This window comes from Lissotriton vulgaris, chromosome 7 (assembly GCF_964263255.1).
Source record: "Lissotriton vulgaris chromosome 7, aLisVul1.2, whole genome shotgun sequence".
NCBI classification, from domain to species: Eukaryota; Metazoa; Chordata; class Amphibia; order Caudata; family Salamandridae; genus Lissotriton; species Lissotriton vulgaris.
In genome coordinates, this window is record NC_141695.1 from 1,540,918,407 (window position 1) to 1,540,933,951 (window position 15,545).

Here is a 15,545-nt window from a genome sequence, read left to right on the forward strand (position 1 = left end):
GAGGACAGGACTGGTTTGTCTGGACTCAGAGACCCTAACAGCAAAGAGAACACTGACAAAATGGGGTTTAAGTACACAACCTTCTACCCCAGGACTGTAGATAACTTCAAGAAACAAGAGTACCCAGCCAAGAAGAAGAGCTGAAGAACTGTCTGAGGAGTGCTGGCCCTGCTGTGTGAGAGGTGGTTTGGTCTGCAGTTGTTGCATCTGCCTGTTTTGGAGGAAAATGACTGACTATTTTTGCACTGCTGTGGTATCCTGTTTGTGAAGAAATCTCCAAGGACTTGTATCTGTTTGTCTCTTGTTGGAAGTCTCATGGAAATCAAAGACTTCAAAGAAAAGATCCTTCTGTGGGCTCAAATAGCCTCCCTGTGGGGAGACCTGGAGAAACTGTGTGAGGAGCGCTGCCCAACTTGTGTGGGGTGGAATGACCTGCAGTGGTTGCTTCTGTCTGGAGCAGAGAAATAAGTGGGCTGTTCTTTCACCAAATTGCCCAACAGCACATGTTGAGCACTGTATTCATCATCTGGAAAAGAAGTGTGTGTTGAGCTCTCTATTTGGAGCTCAATCGCGTGGAGAGTACTTTGTTGTCAGGAGATTCCCCGATGCTTAGTGGGTGGGGAAACTTCTTCGAGTGCTTTCTACAATGACATGGCCAAATCGCTGGGCCGATCTGCCCCTCACAGCTGGCCTTCTGCATACCCAACCGGCCAATTACCAGCTGAAGCAAGCCTTCTCTTTAGCTCCAGGCGTTGACTGACAACAGAAGCTGTCTAAGTTCTGGAACCACCCACCGCGGCACCATCCAAAGCAGGGCAAGCAGGCTGTATGAGAAGGAATCGGAGCCTTGCAAGATCCAACCAGCCGTACCTGCCTTCGAAGCACAAAAGGAGAGTGCCCGTCAGCTAGTAAACTCGCCAAAGACAGAACGAATGCTGCATGAGTGAGGGACTGCTTACTGACGCTTTGGGAAGGTGGCAGTTGCACCACACTTGGGGACAGCTGCCATTTGAGTCCCTCTGCATGTGGGGGACCAAGAGAGGTTCCCCGCCAACATAAGAGGTGGGCACGCCCCACCGTGCCAGAAAATACCTTGGGGGGCATTTCTTGTAATCATTGCCTCCCCTGTGCTGGCAGCAGATTCAATGCATATTCACGGGCAGCTGCACTCTGTGCGGTTTGCATATGCAGTGTGTGCGCCCTCTCCAAGTCCTCGTGGCATATCGGGAGGTTCGCAGCTTCCACCCCAGTCTTGAGGGGCCAAAGTTGAAACCTTCCTGGGTTTACTGTATTGTCCTTAATAGGAGGACAGGTGTTCCTGCATCTTGGGGAACCGGGAAACTGACGTATTACTGAGATTAGGAGCGTAGGTGCTGCTCCTTGAATGATGTATTATGCGTGACCTAACTACTGCATTTTTTGCCCTAAGGTTATTTGATGCCCTAATGTTATGAAAAAGTTGTATACCTTACACAGACAGAATAACATGTACTGTTATGTTTAAATACTGCACAATATGTACAGTGAGGTGGTATTATGCAAAATGTTTACACAAGGTTTTTATGACATGTGCAAGTCTTTGATATAGTGCACTAACTGTTATGTTTATGACAATTGCCTTATGGCAAAGTGATTTATGATCTATGCATTATTATGACAATTGTCTAGTGGCTAAGTGATTTATGTGATTGTGGTCTATGTGTTTTATTTAAAATATAAGTAATAACTTTATATAACCCTGTGTGGAGCCTCTTGTGTGGTGTGCCTAGTGTGTCACTGTTGTGTGTGTGTGTTGTGCACAGGCTTTACGCATTGCCCCTGGGATAAACCTGACTGCTCTGCTATGCTACCAAGGGGGTGAGCAGGGGTTATCTTCGATGTGTAACTCCCTTACCCTGACAAGTGGTGGGTTCGGATTGGCTTAGGTGCATACTTAGCCAGCCAGAAATCCCATTTCTAACACCAGCTGTTTGGTGATAAACAAATGTACACTGTAATCATAGCCCAATTGGGCAACACTAACACCATACATGACAGCTTGAGCACCATTAACCATGTTTCATTTCAGTGACGTTCAATGTAGTGGAAATAGAAGACAGACAACGGTGCTCATTTCAGTCAGAGATTGGCAGCACCCCCAAGCTTATCACCTGATGCAGTGGCAACAGTCACACCATCCAAAAGCTGACAAGACATAAAAATGTTGTGTGTGATTCACACTTGACCTGGAGTCAAGGATGTGTATGTGAGAAACATGTTATCATAAAAATATGTGGTTTTGATTTTGAACTATTATCAGGATATATTTCAATTGCTTGTGTTTTTTTCTTCAGCTGCAGCAGGAAAAATGCAACCGGAATCCGTAGCACCAAGCCCTCCAAAAGATATAATAAACCCAACAACGGGAGATAAGTACACTAAGTGAGTTTATAAAAGGCAAAACATCTTTATGGGAATAAAAATTGAACTGTGGACAAGCATTGTCAAACTCATAAGATCTGACTTTTATCTGTTAACATATATAAAATCAGGCATGCACAAATATGTACACACCATCTATGCCTCATCCTGCAGTTGAAGTGCATTAAAAAAGTATAGGAATTTTGATCCTGAGTGCCGTGGAGGGTGGGCCAGTGAACGTGGGGGTGGAGTCAAAGGTTTTGCTAAATATGGCTAAAAAAAGAAATCTGTAAATATTTTGTTGATCTTTCATCTTCAAATACCTGCATATAAAATAATACACACATTAAATGAAAAATAAATGCCACTTAAACTAATTAATGGGAAATGTACTATTTGTGTTATGAAACCACTATTGGTTCATGCAGTAACTGCAGATGCCTGTGTATTTATTCGGAGAGCCACAGAAATGTATTCTCGTTGGTACAGTGTTGTGTTTCAATTTAGATACCCGTATATAGGTTTCCCGAATCATCTCCTTATATAGGCACAACTCACATTGCCCTTATTTAGGCATAGAATCCCAGTCCTTATTTAGGCATTAGCCATGCTATCCAAAAACAGGCATGGTCACCTACATCCGTCCATCCCGAGTCACAACGAGTTCTTATAAACCATTCCCTTAAACCATTGGGACTTTTCCTGCTTGGAATATTGATTTCTGCAAGAACTCATCCATTATGCATGAACTACTATTCCTTAGGGGTTCATTCATGACGTCTTCCTCTGTCCTACTTTATGTCAATGCCAGCATTCCTAGGCACTTTCCAGGTATAAATATACCTTCACTAACCATGGCAAACCATGGCTCAGCTACACAGCTCGATATGGTTCGCCACGGCAAGTTCGGAAGGAATTTGAATCCCCGCCTCACGCACTGACCAGAAGCTGTCATCCCTGCTCGCAGAGAGTCCAGCTTTCAGTGTTCCGACTCCCTTCGCAGGGTGTTAAAGTTTGAGATCTGGAAATAGATTCCCACCTCTCTCATTCTAAAGATATGGAGCGGACTAGAACCTAAAGGGACTCTTGGCATACAAACTTAGTATATACCATTCTATAGAAAACAGCACCTACTTCTTACCTCGTACTACACTTTGGTTAGGTACACTGGGGTAGAACTATTTAGAAGCATCAGATGATTATGAGTATCCACTTTTTAGCCCTTGTTATTTATATATGTGTATATGAATATATGTCATAGCAAAAAGACAATGCTAATGCAGTATTATTTCTGCTTACTGCTTACACTGTACATATTATATCTTGCATACTGTCTTGCAATTGTAACAGCTCATATCACTTACATGAGAAACAAGACTGTTCAATTAATCCATTTATTGAAACACCCATCTATCTATTTCTGTATAACTCTGAAGAAACTAAGCATTGATGATTGACTGAGTGAAACTATTATCTATTGTTTCCACGATTCTGAAACTGTTCCGATTCTAAAAAGGAAGCAAAGTTGTCATGTTTGTGAGGTTGTCAGAAACTACTCCCTTCTTGTTTATTCGAGAAGTTTCTAGTGACCTCTGAGTTAGCTGGCACACAAAGTAATTACGTTTAATGTACTCTATAGAAGCATACTGACCTCAGTCCTATGCCACCACTATAGTGTATATTATTCCATTGCGCCGAGCCTATAAGGGAAATAAGAACTACACTACAACAGCTGAGCATAGCAACTTGGGTATTTTTATTGCCATGAGGTCCCAGATTTGGAGAGAAAGCACTGTGAATATGTAAGTCATTACTTTAAACTTGTAATAACTCTTATTACAAGTTGGGTGGTAAATTTCATCCTGTCGGATGGAATTATGAGTTTGGTTTTATGTAAAGTATACAATAATTACAGGATACATTAAATAACCCAACATTCTAACAGATCAAACGTGATGAAATTAATCAGGGGAAATGTGTCAAGAATGTACCATAACATGCAGACTTTGATGTATTGTACACCAAAATCCGCACACTATTTCTAAATGACTCGTAATGGGTGCTATTTAGTGCACCCTTTCAATAACGAACCTCGGGATATCATTATTTACCAGGTGCCATAATTAGCAACTTTACTCGTATTCTGGCTATAAATATTTGTCATCACAAAGTTTTCACTGACTCAATCAATTGAAGACAATACCGGCTTCCAAGTAGCATTTACTTTTGCAGATTGACCAATTACAAGCTTTTACATTTTTCAGGCAGCAGGTACCCAGTCAAGTAAACTTGTTTCTTGTTAATCTCTCTGTCCCTTCCTCTGCTTCATAGCACAGTCAAATCCCTCCTTTCTATTTCATCTGAGGCATTTCAGCTGTCAGAATTAACCATCCTTGACTGTTTTTTTTTTTTAGGAAAAGTAGGGGAAATCTTTTTGTGAAATTTTAACATATGTGCAGGTCGAGCCCCACTTTGAACTTGTAGCAGCATAAAGGGGGAATTGGCACAAACTATCTGTAGGCATTTTGCTTGCTCTTTAAAAGAACAAAGTGACATTGATCATCGTCAGCTTTCCATCGTTCTCAGTGAGGCAGTCTATGCTTGAATTTAGAAATTGCTGGAAGTCAGACCTCATTCAGCACAACAGACCAGCCCGTTGGTTACAACCAGAGATTGGACGTTGACGGCTTCAGCTGGAATACGAGTTGCCCACCATTTCCTTAGAGAAAAAGTTGTCAAAAAGTGATAAGGTCCCAGCTTATGCAGTTTGGACAGGAGGACTACAATTGCACACTTATCTAAGAGACCCAGGATCTTAAGGACAAAAGTTATGGATCAGGACTTACACCAGTAGAAGGTGCCAGCATGGTCCAGTGCAAGTCCAGTTGGAAATGGTCAGTTTGGCTCTTCAGCAAAGTGAGTTTCTTGCAGATTTTGTGTCCTTTTTTCATAACAGGGGGTCAGCCAACTGACCCTCGCCATCCAATTGTTAGTCCTGGGTACACAGGTCACAACAGCACATACAGTACGACTTCTGTCTTTCACAGGTCCAGAGTTGTTCTGGAGGGGGTATGGGGTGCCACATGTATGCCCATTGCTGACTTGTGGGTATAGGGAAAGCTCCTGGACACTCCCTAACCAATGGTGCAAAAGTTCCCATATGGACACTACCCACTTTTACAGCACTTCGTGTGTTTTTCTGAAAGCATCCCACAGTTCCCCTCTCTATGTCTCAACCAACATGGTAGACCTTTTCTTCCCCTGGAAAGAGAGAGCTCTCTGAGCCCACCCAGCGGTGCAGCTGTGATAATGAGTAAACCCTATTGTGTGTTCTTCCAAACTAGTTTTGGAGTAGCTTCCCATCCCACTAGGTTTGGAAACAGGCTGGCTATGAAAGCGAAAGAGAGGCATGTCTAGGTGTGAGCTGCATTAGCCAGGGACAGAGTAGGCATCCTTGCAAGCTCAGCAAGGGGCAGGGTACAACCCTCATGCCGTATTGTTTAAAGGGGAAATACCTCTCCCCACATCCAAGCACTATGGGCACTGTATGGGAGAAATCCACATCTCAATACAAGGGAGTCATAAACAGCCACCTGACACTCAACACTGACAAAAAGTCATATTTCTAAAACTGTACTTTACGAAATAGTAATATAAAATCTGACTTGACCATTACATTGGATTTTACATTACTATTAAAACAGTGCTTTCTTTTTTTTCTCTAGCTACACCTAAACTGAAGTTATAAGTATTATAAGGTGTCATAATGTAACACAGTGCTTTCCTGTTGGAGAGCCAGCCAGCCTTGACACAGTGAAACATTACTTCAGATGGCTTTCTCTACCAGGACATGTGAAACTTAAAATATACATGGCCTACGTTTAACATCTAATGCATACTGCTTTTTAGGTATTTAAGGCCTATCTTAAGGGTGATTTACAAGTATTAAAAAGGAAGGTTTAGGCCTGGCAAAAGGTTTTTTTTGCTATATCAAATTGCAGTTTTAAAACTGCACATCCAGTCTGCTGAGGCAGGCTGGTAGACATACATTGCATTGTCACTTTATTGGTGGCAAAATATGAGTTGCTGTCCACTTATGACATTTAAATTACAGGCCCTGGGTACAATTTTGTACCATATACTACAGACTTATAGGTAATTTTAATTTGCCAATCAGGAGGGTAGTCAATGTCAACATGTTTTAGGGGTCAGAGCACCTAAACTGGGGCCCAGACAGCAGTGCCCCAGTGCTCAGAGCCAGAAAAAACAGCTGCATCCTTTCCAAAATAAATGGGAGTGACAGTGCAAAAAGAGGCATTGTCTTTCACTCTGTCCTCTATTGTTTATAATGTTGTCCCTTAAACCATATGTTGTACGCTATCTGGAAGCATCCTCTGTTCATAAGTGCTCATTTGGCATTTAGTAAGCTGCCTGTAGGCAAACAGGCAATCACATAAGAGTAGTTTTGAAATACAGTGAACGTTTTGAAGTTTCCAAACAATCTTCATTTTATGATATCTATGTATTTTCATATTCTACATTGTATGGAATATATAAGTGGATACAATTAAGTAGTATAATTAACAATTGGTGGCTGTAGTAAAATAGAGAATCCATCTCAATTGTATTTTCAGTCAAGCCATTTTTGAAGAAAAAAACCTAAGAGGAGTTAGCAGGTTCACCGGGTGGAGTCATAGGCGAATCTTCCAAACGGTAATTTGGTATTAGATACAGGGGCAGCTCCTCCGTTTTGGTGGAGCAGCATCGCCCCACTGGTGAAGTGCCAGCATATAGAAGAAAATTAAATTCCAATACAAATAAAATGCCAATCAAACTATTTTATTGTAATTTTATTTTTCTCTTACAGTCCATTAGTCTGTGGTGAGGCGGGCCATGTCTCGACTACGGCAAAAGGGAGAGGATTGGTTTTAGGCACTGAAAGTACGCATGTTGGTTTAGCTGACAATCCAGGGCCAGCCAAACTGACATGCACACATTGATATCTCCAGGCTGTTCCTGGGAGATATCATCAGTGCTCAGGAGCACATGCTACCAGTCGATGATGGAGAGTTAAACTGGGCCACTCTGCCCAAACCCAGCGCATCTCTCATGCTGGGAGAAATTGCATGAGAGAAGTGCTAGTATAGCGTAGGGAGTATGTTAGCCTATGCTCCTAGGGATTGTAGTGCCAGGAGCAACAAGATGGAGAGGTAGCAGAAGAATGCAGGCCAGCAGTGTAAGGGAGGTATTTTTTCCCTGCCCTGACCCCGCTGCCCTCCCATGTCAGATTGTCAGCATCTGCTGCTGATTAGTTGTAACAATGTTTTGAACAGAAATGTGGTTGAAAAACATTGCAGATGGGAAGGGGTCAGCTTCCCCTTTGTGAATGTAAAAATAAAATGATTGGGTAGTAGGATGTACTTTAGAAGACCCTGCAAATATAAATTTACAAAACTTATTTTTTTGTAAAAGCAGATCCATGGTCTGTAAGGAAAATGGGCTGTATTTGTTTTAGAAAGTTGCCATTATTGAGTGATAACTAGCTAACCAAACCATTGCCCCAGTCTTGTGATGGTCACCAATCATTCTCAGTGATAATTTCAAACCTACCTCTTTAATATGTGTGAGGTAACTTAGAATGCAGCCCACGCCGAATCAGGATTTTACCCATTTACCTGTTAGTGCATAGGTGGGTTTGTCAAATGCTTTAATGTTCGCAAATTGCCACCAATTGTTTTGTGACCAGGTTTTAGCAAATTGAGCCCATTATCTCTAGTGGTCTCACTTCTGTACAGTCCTGATCAACATCTTACTCCTTTCACTTTAATCCTACCACAACTGAAATTCTCTGTTTTCATGCACAATCGCCCTTTTCTTGTACTCAACTACTTTCTATCCACTTCCCTAGCATGCTCCCTCTGCCATACCTAGCCTATAATCATGTTGTGGTCTTTGATCATCTCTTTATTTCATTATCCCAAAAATCTTGCTCTAAATGCACTTGGTGACTTCTTCCTTTCAACCTCCAGTGGAATTGGCTTTTTCACTTTCATGAATCTAACATTCTTAGAGGCATAATACCAACAACTAGCAATATTTATCGCTAAATGGGCTTAGCAAGTTTTTTTTTATCGCCAAGCATCGCTGGATACTATCGCAGAGAAAACGTGCTATTAGCAACGTTTATCTCTAAAGCGATAAAATATCCAGCGATAGCGGCGAATTGCGTGAATATCGCTGAGAATACAGCGATATTCACGCATTAACGCCAATAGGGTCTTAGCCATAATATTCACCTCCCATTGGATATTATGGCAAAGAACTGGTCTGAGCAGGCCTTAGCTTTTGGAGATATTCACGCTTAGCACCAATATTACCATTGCTATGCCTGCCTTGCTAATAGGCGATAGCGACGTTAGCGACTGCTTTCAGTCGCTAATTGGTTGGGTACGCCCACTTTGCATGTCATTAGCGATAAATTTCGCTGACATGCAAAGCGGGCCCCAAACTGCTCGCTATAGCCTCAAAGCTGTCGCTAACATCAGTTAGCGACAGCTTGCTAACAGGGCGATATAATTATCGCCGCTTAGCGGCCGAAAACGGCCGCTAAAGCGACGATAATCTAATATCGCCAGGCTTGGTAATATGCCCCCTATTTCTTTCCTTCTATCTTCTCACATGAGCTTCCATCCTCTTTAACTTTGTCTTCACACATAATCTCTTGCCTTCTTCCTATCTATTTTTAACTCCTTTATTAGTCTTCCTTTCAATCTATCTCCTACTTCCGCAGTCGTTACTCCCTTACTTGTTATCCCCATTACTTTCCCTTTATTCTTTCAATCTTTTTTCGTCCGCTAGGTATCATCTTTATATCTAAACATGGGTCTTGAACCCATCCTTTTTTCGCTGCAATGTGATTGACACTAGAGGTGAGCTGTACTCGGCCTCACAAGTCTTGCATGCGTGCTCTGCCTGCTCGTGCCCAGTCAGGACTATGCTCCTTCTCACTATTGCCTGCCTCAACACTGCCACTCTTTACCACTTCCTTTGTGTTCTGGTGGAAATTGGGCTTCCTCTTAGGCAAAGAATCCTAGGCTGAATTATTTTATTTTAAGAGAGATTTACCACTACTGGAGCAACTTTGCTGCACTCAGGGGCATATTACCAACAACCAGCGATAATTATCGCTATGCTGGTTTAGCAGCGATATTTTTATCGCCAAGCTGCGGCAATTTTTATCGCTTAGGAACCTTGCTATTATCAAGGTTTATCGGTAAAAATCGTCCGAAATGCATGAATATCGCTGAAAAGTCAGCGATATTCATGCATTACAGAGCTAATGCTCTTAGCCATGTTATCCACCTACCATTGGATAACATAGCTGAGAACTGCTCTGGGGCAGGTGTTAGCTTTTGGAGATATTCGCGTTTAGCGCGAATATCTCCAAAAGTTGGTAATAGGAGATAGCGATGTTAGCGACTGTTTCCAGTCGCTAACATCTTGGCACGCCCACTTTGCATGTCATTAGTGATAAATATCACTGACATGCAAAGTGGGGCCCGAGATGGTCGCTATCTCCTACTAGCTGTCGCTAAGTAGTGTTAGCGACAGCTAGGTAATAGAGAGATAATTTTATCTCCGCTTTCTTGGCTTTTAAAGCCAAAAAAGCGGAGATAAACCCCCTTGATAATATGCCCCTAAGTCCTCCCCTTCAGAGTAGTACATTCTGGAACTCCAGGCTCACAGCTTTTTAAGAGAGAACATGCTATAGGTGTCTGTTCTGAAATATAACTCACAATATATTCAGCTTCTAAAATACCATATCTGAGTCAACTCCCCTTTGTAGCTCTTTTGTTTGTGCTCATAGTCCACTGAATCCATCTTTGCACTGCACCTGTGTTTTAGTTTTGTCTGTGTTTCTTTTGGTCGTTTTATTATGTGTTCCTTTTTGGCTGTACTTCATTGTATCTGTTCCTCCATTTTCGTCGTAATTATTTGATCCCATCTTGATTTTCTGCCTTTATTCCCTTTTTGTATACTCACCTCTGCATGCTTGTCGATTGCTGAATGACGTTCACTGTATCAGGATGCTCCCAATCGAGTTTATATTTTGTCTCTATAGTTTATCCGTAGTTATGGCCTAATTTAGAGCTTTGCCGACGTGTTATTCAAACACAAACTTGACGGAATGCCGTCCACCCTTTTACTAGTGCATTTCATCTAATGCCAGTTGCAATACGGCGGACGACATGTCCGTAACGGAATAAACAGTCTCTAACATAGGCCATTAATCTTAACCATATTTGAGTATGGTCAAATTTTTAAGATGATTACTGTTTTACTGTATTTATTTTTGTATTTAAAAGTATGCACTTTACTCACTGAACGGGCGTTGGTCTGTGCATTTCTTAGCATAATGAATTTCAGTTGAACATACTTGCAAAAAGTGTCCATGGCACATTTATCTCCGAGGAGCCTTTTAGCAAGCAGTACAGAAAAGTGTTTTTTTCCCACCGCTTAAGGAATGGCAAACTGTTCGCAAAGAAACTTTGTGAAATGTGTAAACATATGTAAAATATGGGGGGGGGGGGGGCTTATGTTCCCTCGTGTTAACCAAACAAGGTTAATAGTAAGAATTACTTTTGAGATTTTCTAAATGCAGGTAATGTTGTACCAGTAAACATAGTAATGCAAACAATAGCGTCTTCTTCCCAATACAGAGACAACATCCGTCTAATTGATTGTCTCTCATTTTCCAGCGTGACATCTACGAGCAAACCTGCATTGAGCTGCTCTGCGGAAACAAAGGAAGGTGGAAATATGGCAGTAACCGTCCGTGGAAACAGTACATATAAAGGAACCGTTATTAGTGGTTCAAAGTAAGTAGGCGCGTGTTTGAATGACAAGAATTTAAAAATCCCTTTTGACTAGATTACTGACAAAAACGAACGTGCTATACCATGCATAAGGCCACATGTTCCTCTGAATAATTCAGTTTGTCCACTTAGCAGTTACAACCAGTGTTTAATTTGAGCCGGTGGTTGCGAATTGCGCCCACCAGCACTTATTTTGTGGGGACTGGTTCTTATTTTTCAAATCAGAGAGCAAGAGAGTGAAAAGCTCACATCAGAAGACCGAGGAAGAGCCAAACAACGTCGCAAAGGTGGAACGCAGGAACATGCTCTGAGTGAGATAAAGGGTCAGGGAACGTCTGGCAATGGGTTCAAGAGACAAGATATGAGTTTAAGACTACACGCTGTGGTATTTGGCATGCTGACATCTCCATCCAAAGGCTTATGTGCACCAGCACTCTTTCTTTTACAAATTGAACACTGGTAACAACAGTCCATACGGAGTCTCCCTCTTTGACAACCATTTATGAGTTATTAGATACATGGTCTCCTTGTACGTCATTCAGTAACTTTCAACCCTGTTGAGTTTTACCATGACCTTTATAAACTGTGGGGCTGGTCTTAGGAACAATGTTAGAATTGGGTAAAATTGTGTGTGTGCTTATTCTGTTGCTTCCAAACTTTCATCACTGAACTGGAACACAAGCAACCCAAGACCAGTTTCATTTGGCAGTTTAGGCTGGACTGTAACTTTTGGAGCAGGATCAAGACAAACTTGCATATGCCTGGGTCCAAAATGAGGTGGCATTGTGTGCAAAATAACTATAGACTGCGATGTGGCCCCAATTGATTACTAGTGGCTGAGATTATTTCAAGCATTCTATCAGTCACTTTTTTGTATACTTCAGAAAGAACCTCAAAGCAATATGAGATTAATCAGAGATCAGGTTAAAAAAATTTGACTTACCTACCACCGACAAACACATCATTTTCTAAAACATCACCAAAGTTCTCTCCATCATTGATCACAAAGCTATCTACACCTCCATCAACTGGGGAGATTACCTCACTCTAATTTGAAAATAAGGCATGGCTGGTGAGGCAGTCATTGTCAACCAAAGTGGCAACAACACCCTTTTCTATGACCTTATTGATGAGAGTACCATCGCTTGAAAAAGAGCAGCAAATCTCATGAATTCGTCACTGATGACTGTCATAAGCACCTCCCCAATATATGAAGCCTTTGTTACCATTCATAACTGAAGAAACCAGAGTGGTCTCATTGACAACTCTCACCAATGACCTCATCAACAATTTCCTTGGTAATGGTGCCATCAACGATAAACCATCAACAATCAAACAAATTTCGTTGCACGCACTGCATCCCCAAATGCAATGTAGTGAGCGCAACGAAATTCGTTTGATTTATTTAAATGTTTACTTACCTGCAAACCTCCATTATCCATACATTACTAACCCCCACCCTGTCCCCCCCCTTCACATGTCTCCGCCCCGGCAGGTACTCCCCTACCGACCGCGGCTGAATTTCCCCTTGTCATCGTCCATCGAAATCCCCCCCACCCAGCACCACCGCCCACCTCTCCTACCTGCACAGGTCGTGGCTGTCCAATACCCTAGCTGTTTCTACCAGGCTCGGAGCAATAGCAGTAGCATCTGCAACATAGATACACATAGCACATAAGTTGAGGTTCTAATATCAACTTCAGGTGCAAATTCATCAAGACAGTCACCATCTACCTCATGCGACAGGTGGGTACTAGCTATTTATTGCAACAGATACTCACTTTGTTTGAAATTCCAATCTCCTTCAGTTCAATTAACAGTGGTAACACAACACAGAATAGCTGACCTGTGCACTGAGTCATCTTTCGCTCTGTGGAAGGGAGAAATAACAACTTGTTTCCTCGCGTCAAAGGGGGAAGGAAATCTATTCAAGATATATTCTCATAACCCAAAGAAAGATCTAATGTTCTGATCAATCTTAGAGGTTTGTCTCACAAACAAGTGGATCAGAAGAAGGTGCTTCATTAAATCGTTCTTCCACCCAGGAAAGGGGAATAGATGTGTTTATTAGATCTATGTGCTGTGCACTTTCACATCCTGATAGCAAGGAAACACAGGATATGTCATTGTTTCTTGGTGGGGAAGATGCATTACCAGTATGCAGCACTGCATTTCAGTAATAATAATATTCCACATTTGTAAAGCGCACAATTACCCATAAGGGTCTCTAGGCGCTGGGGGCCGACAGGAAGATTAAGCAAGCTATTGCCCAAAGTCACATGGTGCTGGGGTAATCTGACGCCAGTGCCGAGGTTCGAACCATGATCCCCAGATTCCGGAGTCAGTCGCCCTAGCCATGGCGCAACACCTCTTCCAGTCAGATGTTTGCACCTCAAATGGCAGTATTAGCCGACTATCTTCATTATGAAAACATCTTTATATCTTGGTAACTGGATGATCAGAGCACGCAATCCATCAAAAATAAAAAAGTATCTAGGCTGCACTGTGAGCTTACTACATAAGCAGGGTCTCCAAATAGATTTCCAGAAGTCAATCATGTACCCTAACAAGTTCAAACACTAACATACCTAGGAAAAAATCTAAATATTGTGCAAGGAACGTGTTGTCTTTGGAGGAAAGTATAGGATAAATTTCAATGAAATGTCAACTTCTCATGAAAACTAGGAATCAAAGCATGTCAGGTTCTATTGTTTCCAGGGTGGCTTCCTCCATAGCGGTTGTCCCACGTGCAAGGTTGGACATGAGGTGTCTACATAAGTATTTAGTAGTTCAATGGTCATGGAAAGTGGAAAATGGGTGGTGCAAAAGGAACACTCTTCCACAACTCATTCCATTCCAAGAGTACATTTAGGCAATCTTTCTGCTTAAGGGTTTTGATTACTGAAGGAGAGCAGCAGTTCTTCTTGTATTAAGAGATTTTCTACCTTCCTTGACAGTGAATGTCATTCTTGTTAAAACAGGCAACACCACAGTTCATTAGCTGAATAAACAGGCATGCACTAAGCCAAGAGAACAACAACTAGATCCTCTTATGCTTTCAAATAGAAGCAGTTTTATTTATGGCCTTAGAAAAATCACTTTGATCTTACCTTGTGATAGGATAAAGTGATACTTACTGTTTGCCAAGTCTAAGCTGCACTTTTCTTCCATTAAAGTCTATCTCAAAGTGATAATCACATACCGAAAATCCCCACAACCAGCAGGTAGTTTTTCCTCAGGAGCATAGGGGCAGTGACTCTCTACTGAGTGTAGCCAGCCACCAGCATATAATTTAAAAATCCTTCAAGTCCCAACTCTTTAAAGGAAGACTGGGCTCACCTGGCTGATGGGGTGGAGGCAGGATGGGGCCCATCCTCATGATTGCCGAATGGCATATAGCTGAGTTCCAGTACGCATGTTGGGTCGGACAGGGTTCTGACTACATGTGCACCTTGGACTTCTCAGACCCGCTCTCTTTTGCAGCGTCTTGAAACACAGCACAGGCTGTCTGTCTCCTTTGGAGCACTTGGCTTTCCTGCTCACACCAATCCTGACATTGATCCTATGCTTTTTCTACTTGAAGCTGCATGAGAGCAAACATAGAACTGGTTGTGGTGAAGTTAGTCGGTCCCTGTGGTCTTGCTCTTGGAGACGATGTGGGGGAGGAATAATTAAAGAACCTAACTAATTACAGTGTAGTTTTATTATCAAGCCACACAGTGATTGGATATGCTTCTTTAAGAGTGACGCCTAGTTTTCCATCACACAAGGACATGATTGTGCAGAAGGGGTCCCGGGGACAAGTGAAAACTGAAGCTTGACTGACAGATCCGTGCCCTGGGTGGGAGAGTGACTCTTCAGTTAAGGGACCTTCACCAATGGGAGCTGCAGGTTTCCATCTGTGCCGGTCACTCTGTTTTAGCATTACATGTGCTGATCATCACAGAGGTCCCTTCTGATTTTTCCCTGAGGGGGGACCCCTGCAAGGTACGTGGAGGGGCTCCCTCTGGGCTCAATCAGGAGCTCCGGGGCCGGAGCACTGTGCTGAGGGGGCCCCCTGGAGCTTGGAGGACCCCCGCCCCGCGGGGGCTGAGGGGGTCTGTGTTACTCCCCTGACTGGGTCTCTACTCTCCCTTTGACCAGGGATGGTCGTTAGCTCCCGCCTTCTCCATGGAGGCTCTCATGGGCAAAGCATGAAACAGGAAGTGCTCAGATCATTGCGCCGAGAAGCAGCGGGGACAAGAAGAAGGAACATGCACCGGCAGCATG

The 15,545-nt window shown here is 42.6% G+C and overlaps 1 protein-coding gene across 2 annotated transcripts in view; it reads left to right on the top strand.

Annotated features, from left to right (window-relative positions):
- LOC147705961 (uncharacterized) overlaps window positions 1–15,545 on the top strand; it is a 277,062-nt gene that overhangs the window by 80,089 nt on the left and 181,428 nt on the right. For both annotated transcript variants that reach the window (XM_086932425.1, XM_086932426.1), the window contains exons 3-4: window positions 2,334–2,421; window positions 11,160–11,279. In XM_086932425.1, the coding sequence (XP_086788551.1) occupies window positions 2,334–2,421; window positions 11,160–11,279 (208 nt within the window). The remainder of the gene's footprint in view (window positions 1–2,333; window positions 2,422–11,159; window positions 11,280–15,545) is intronic.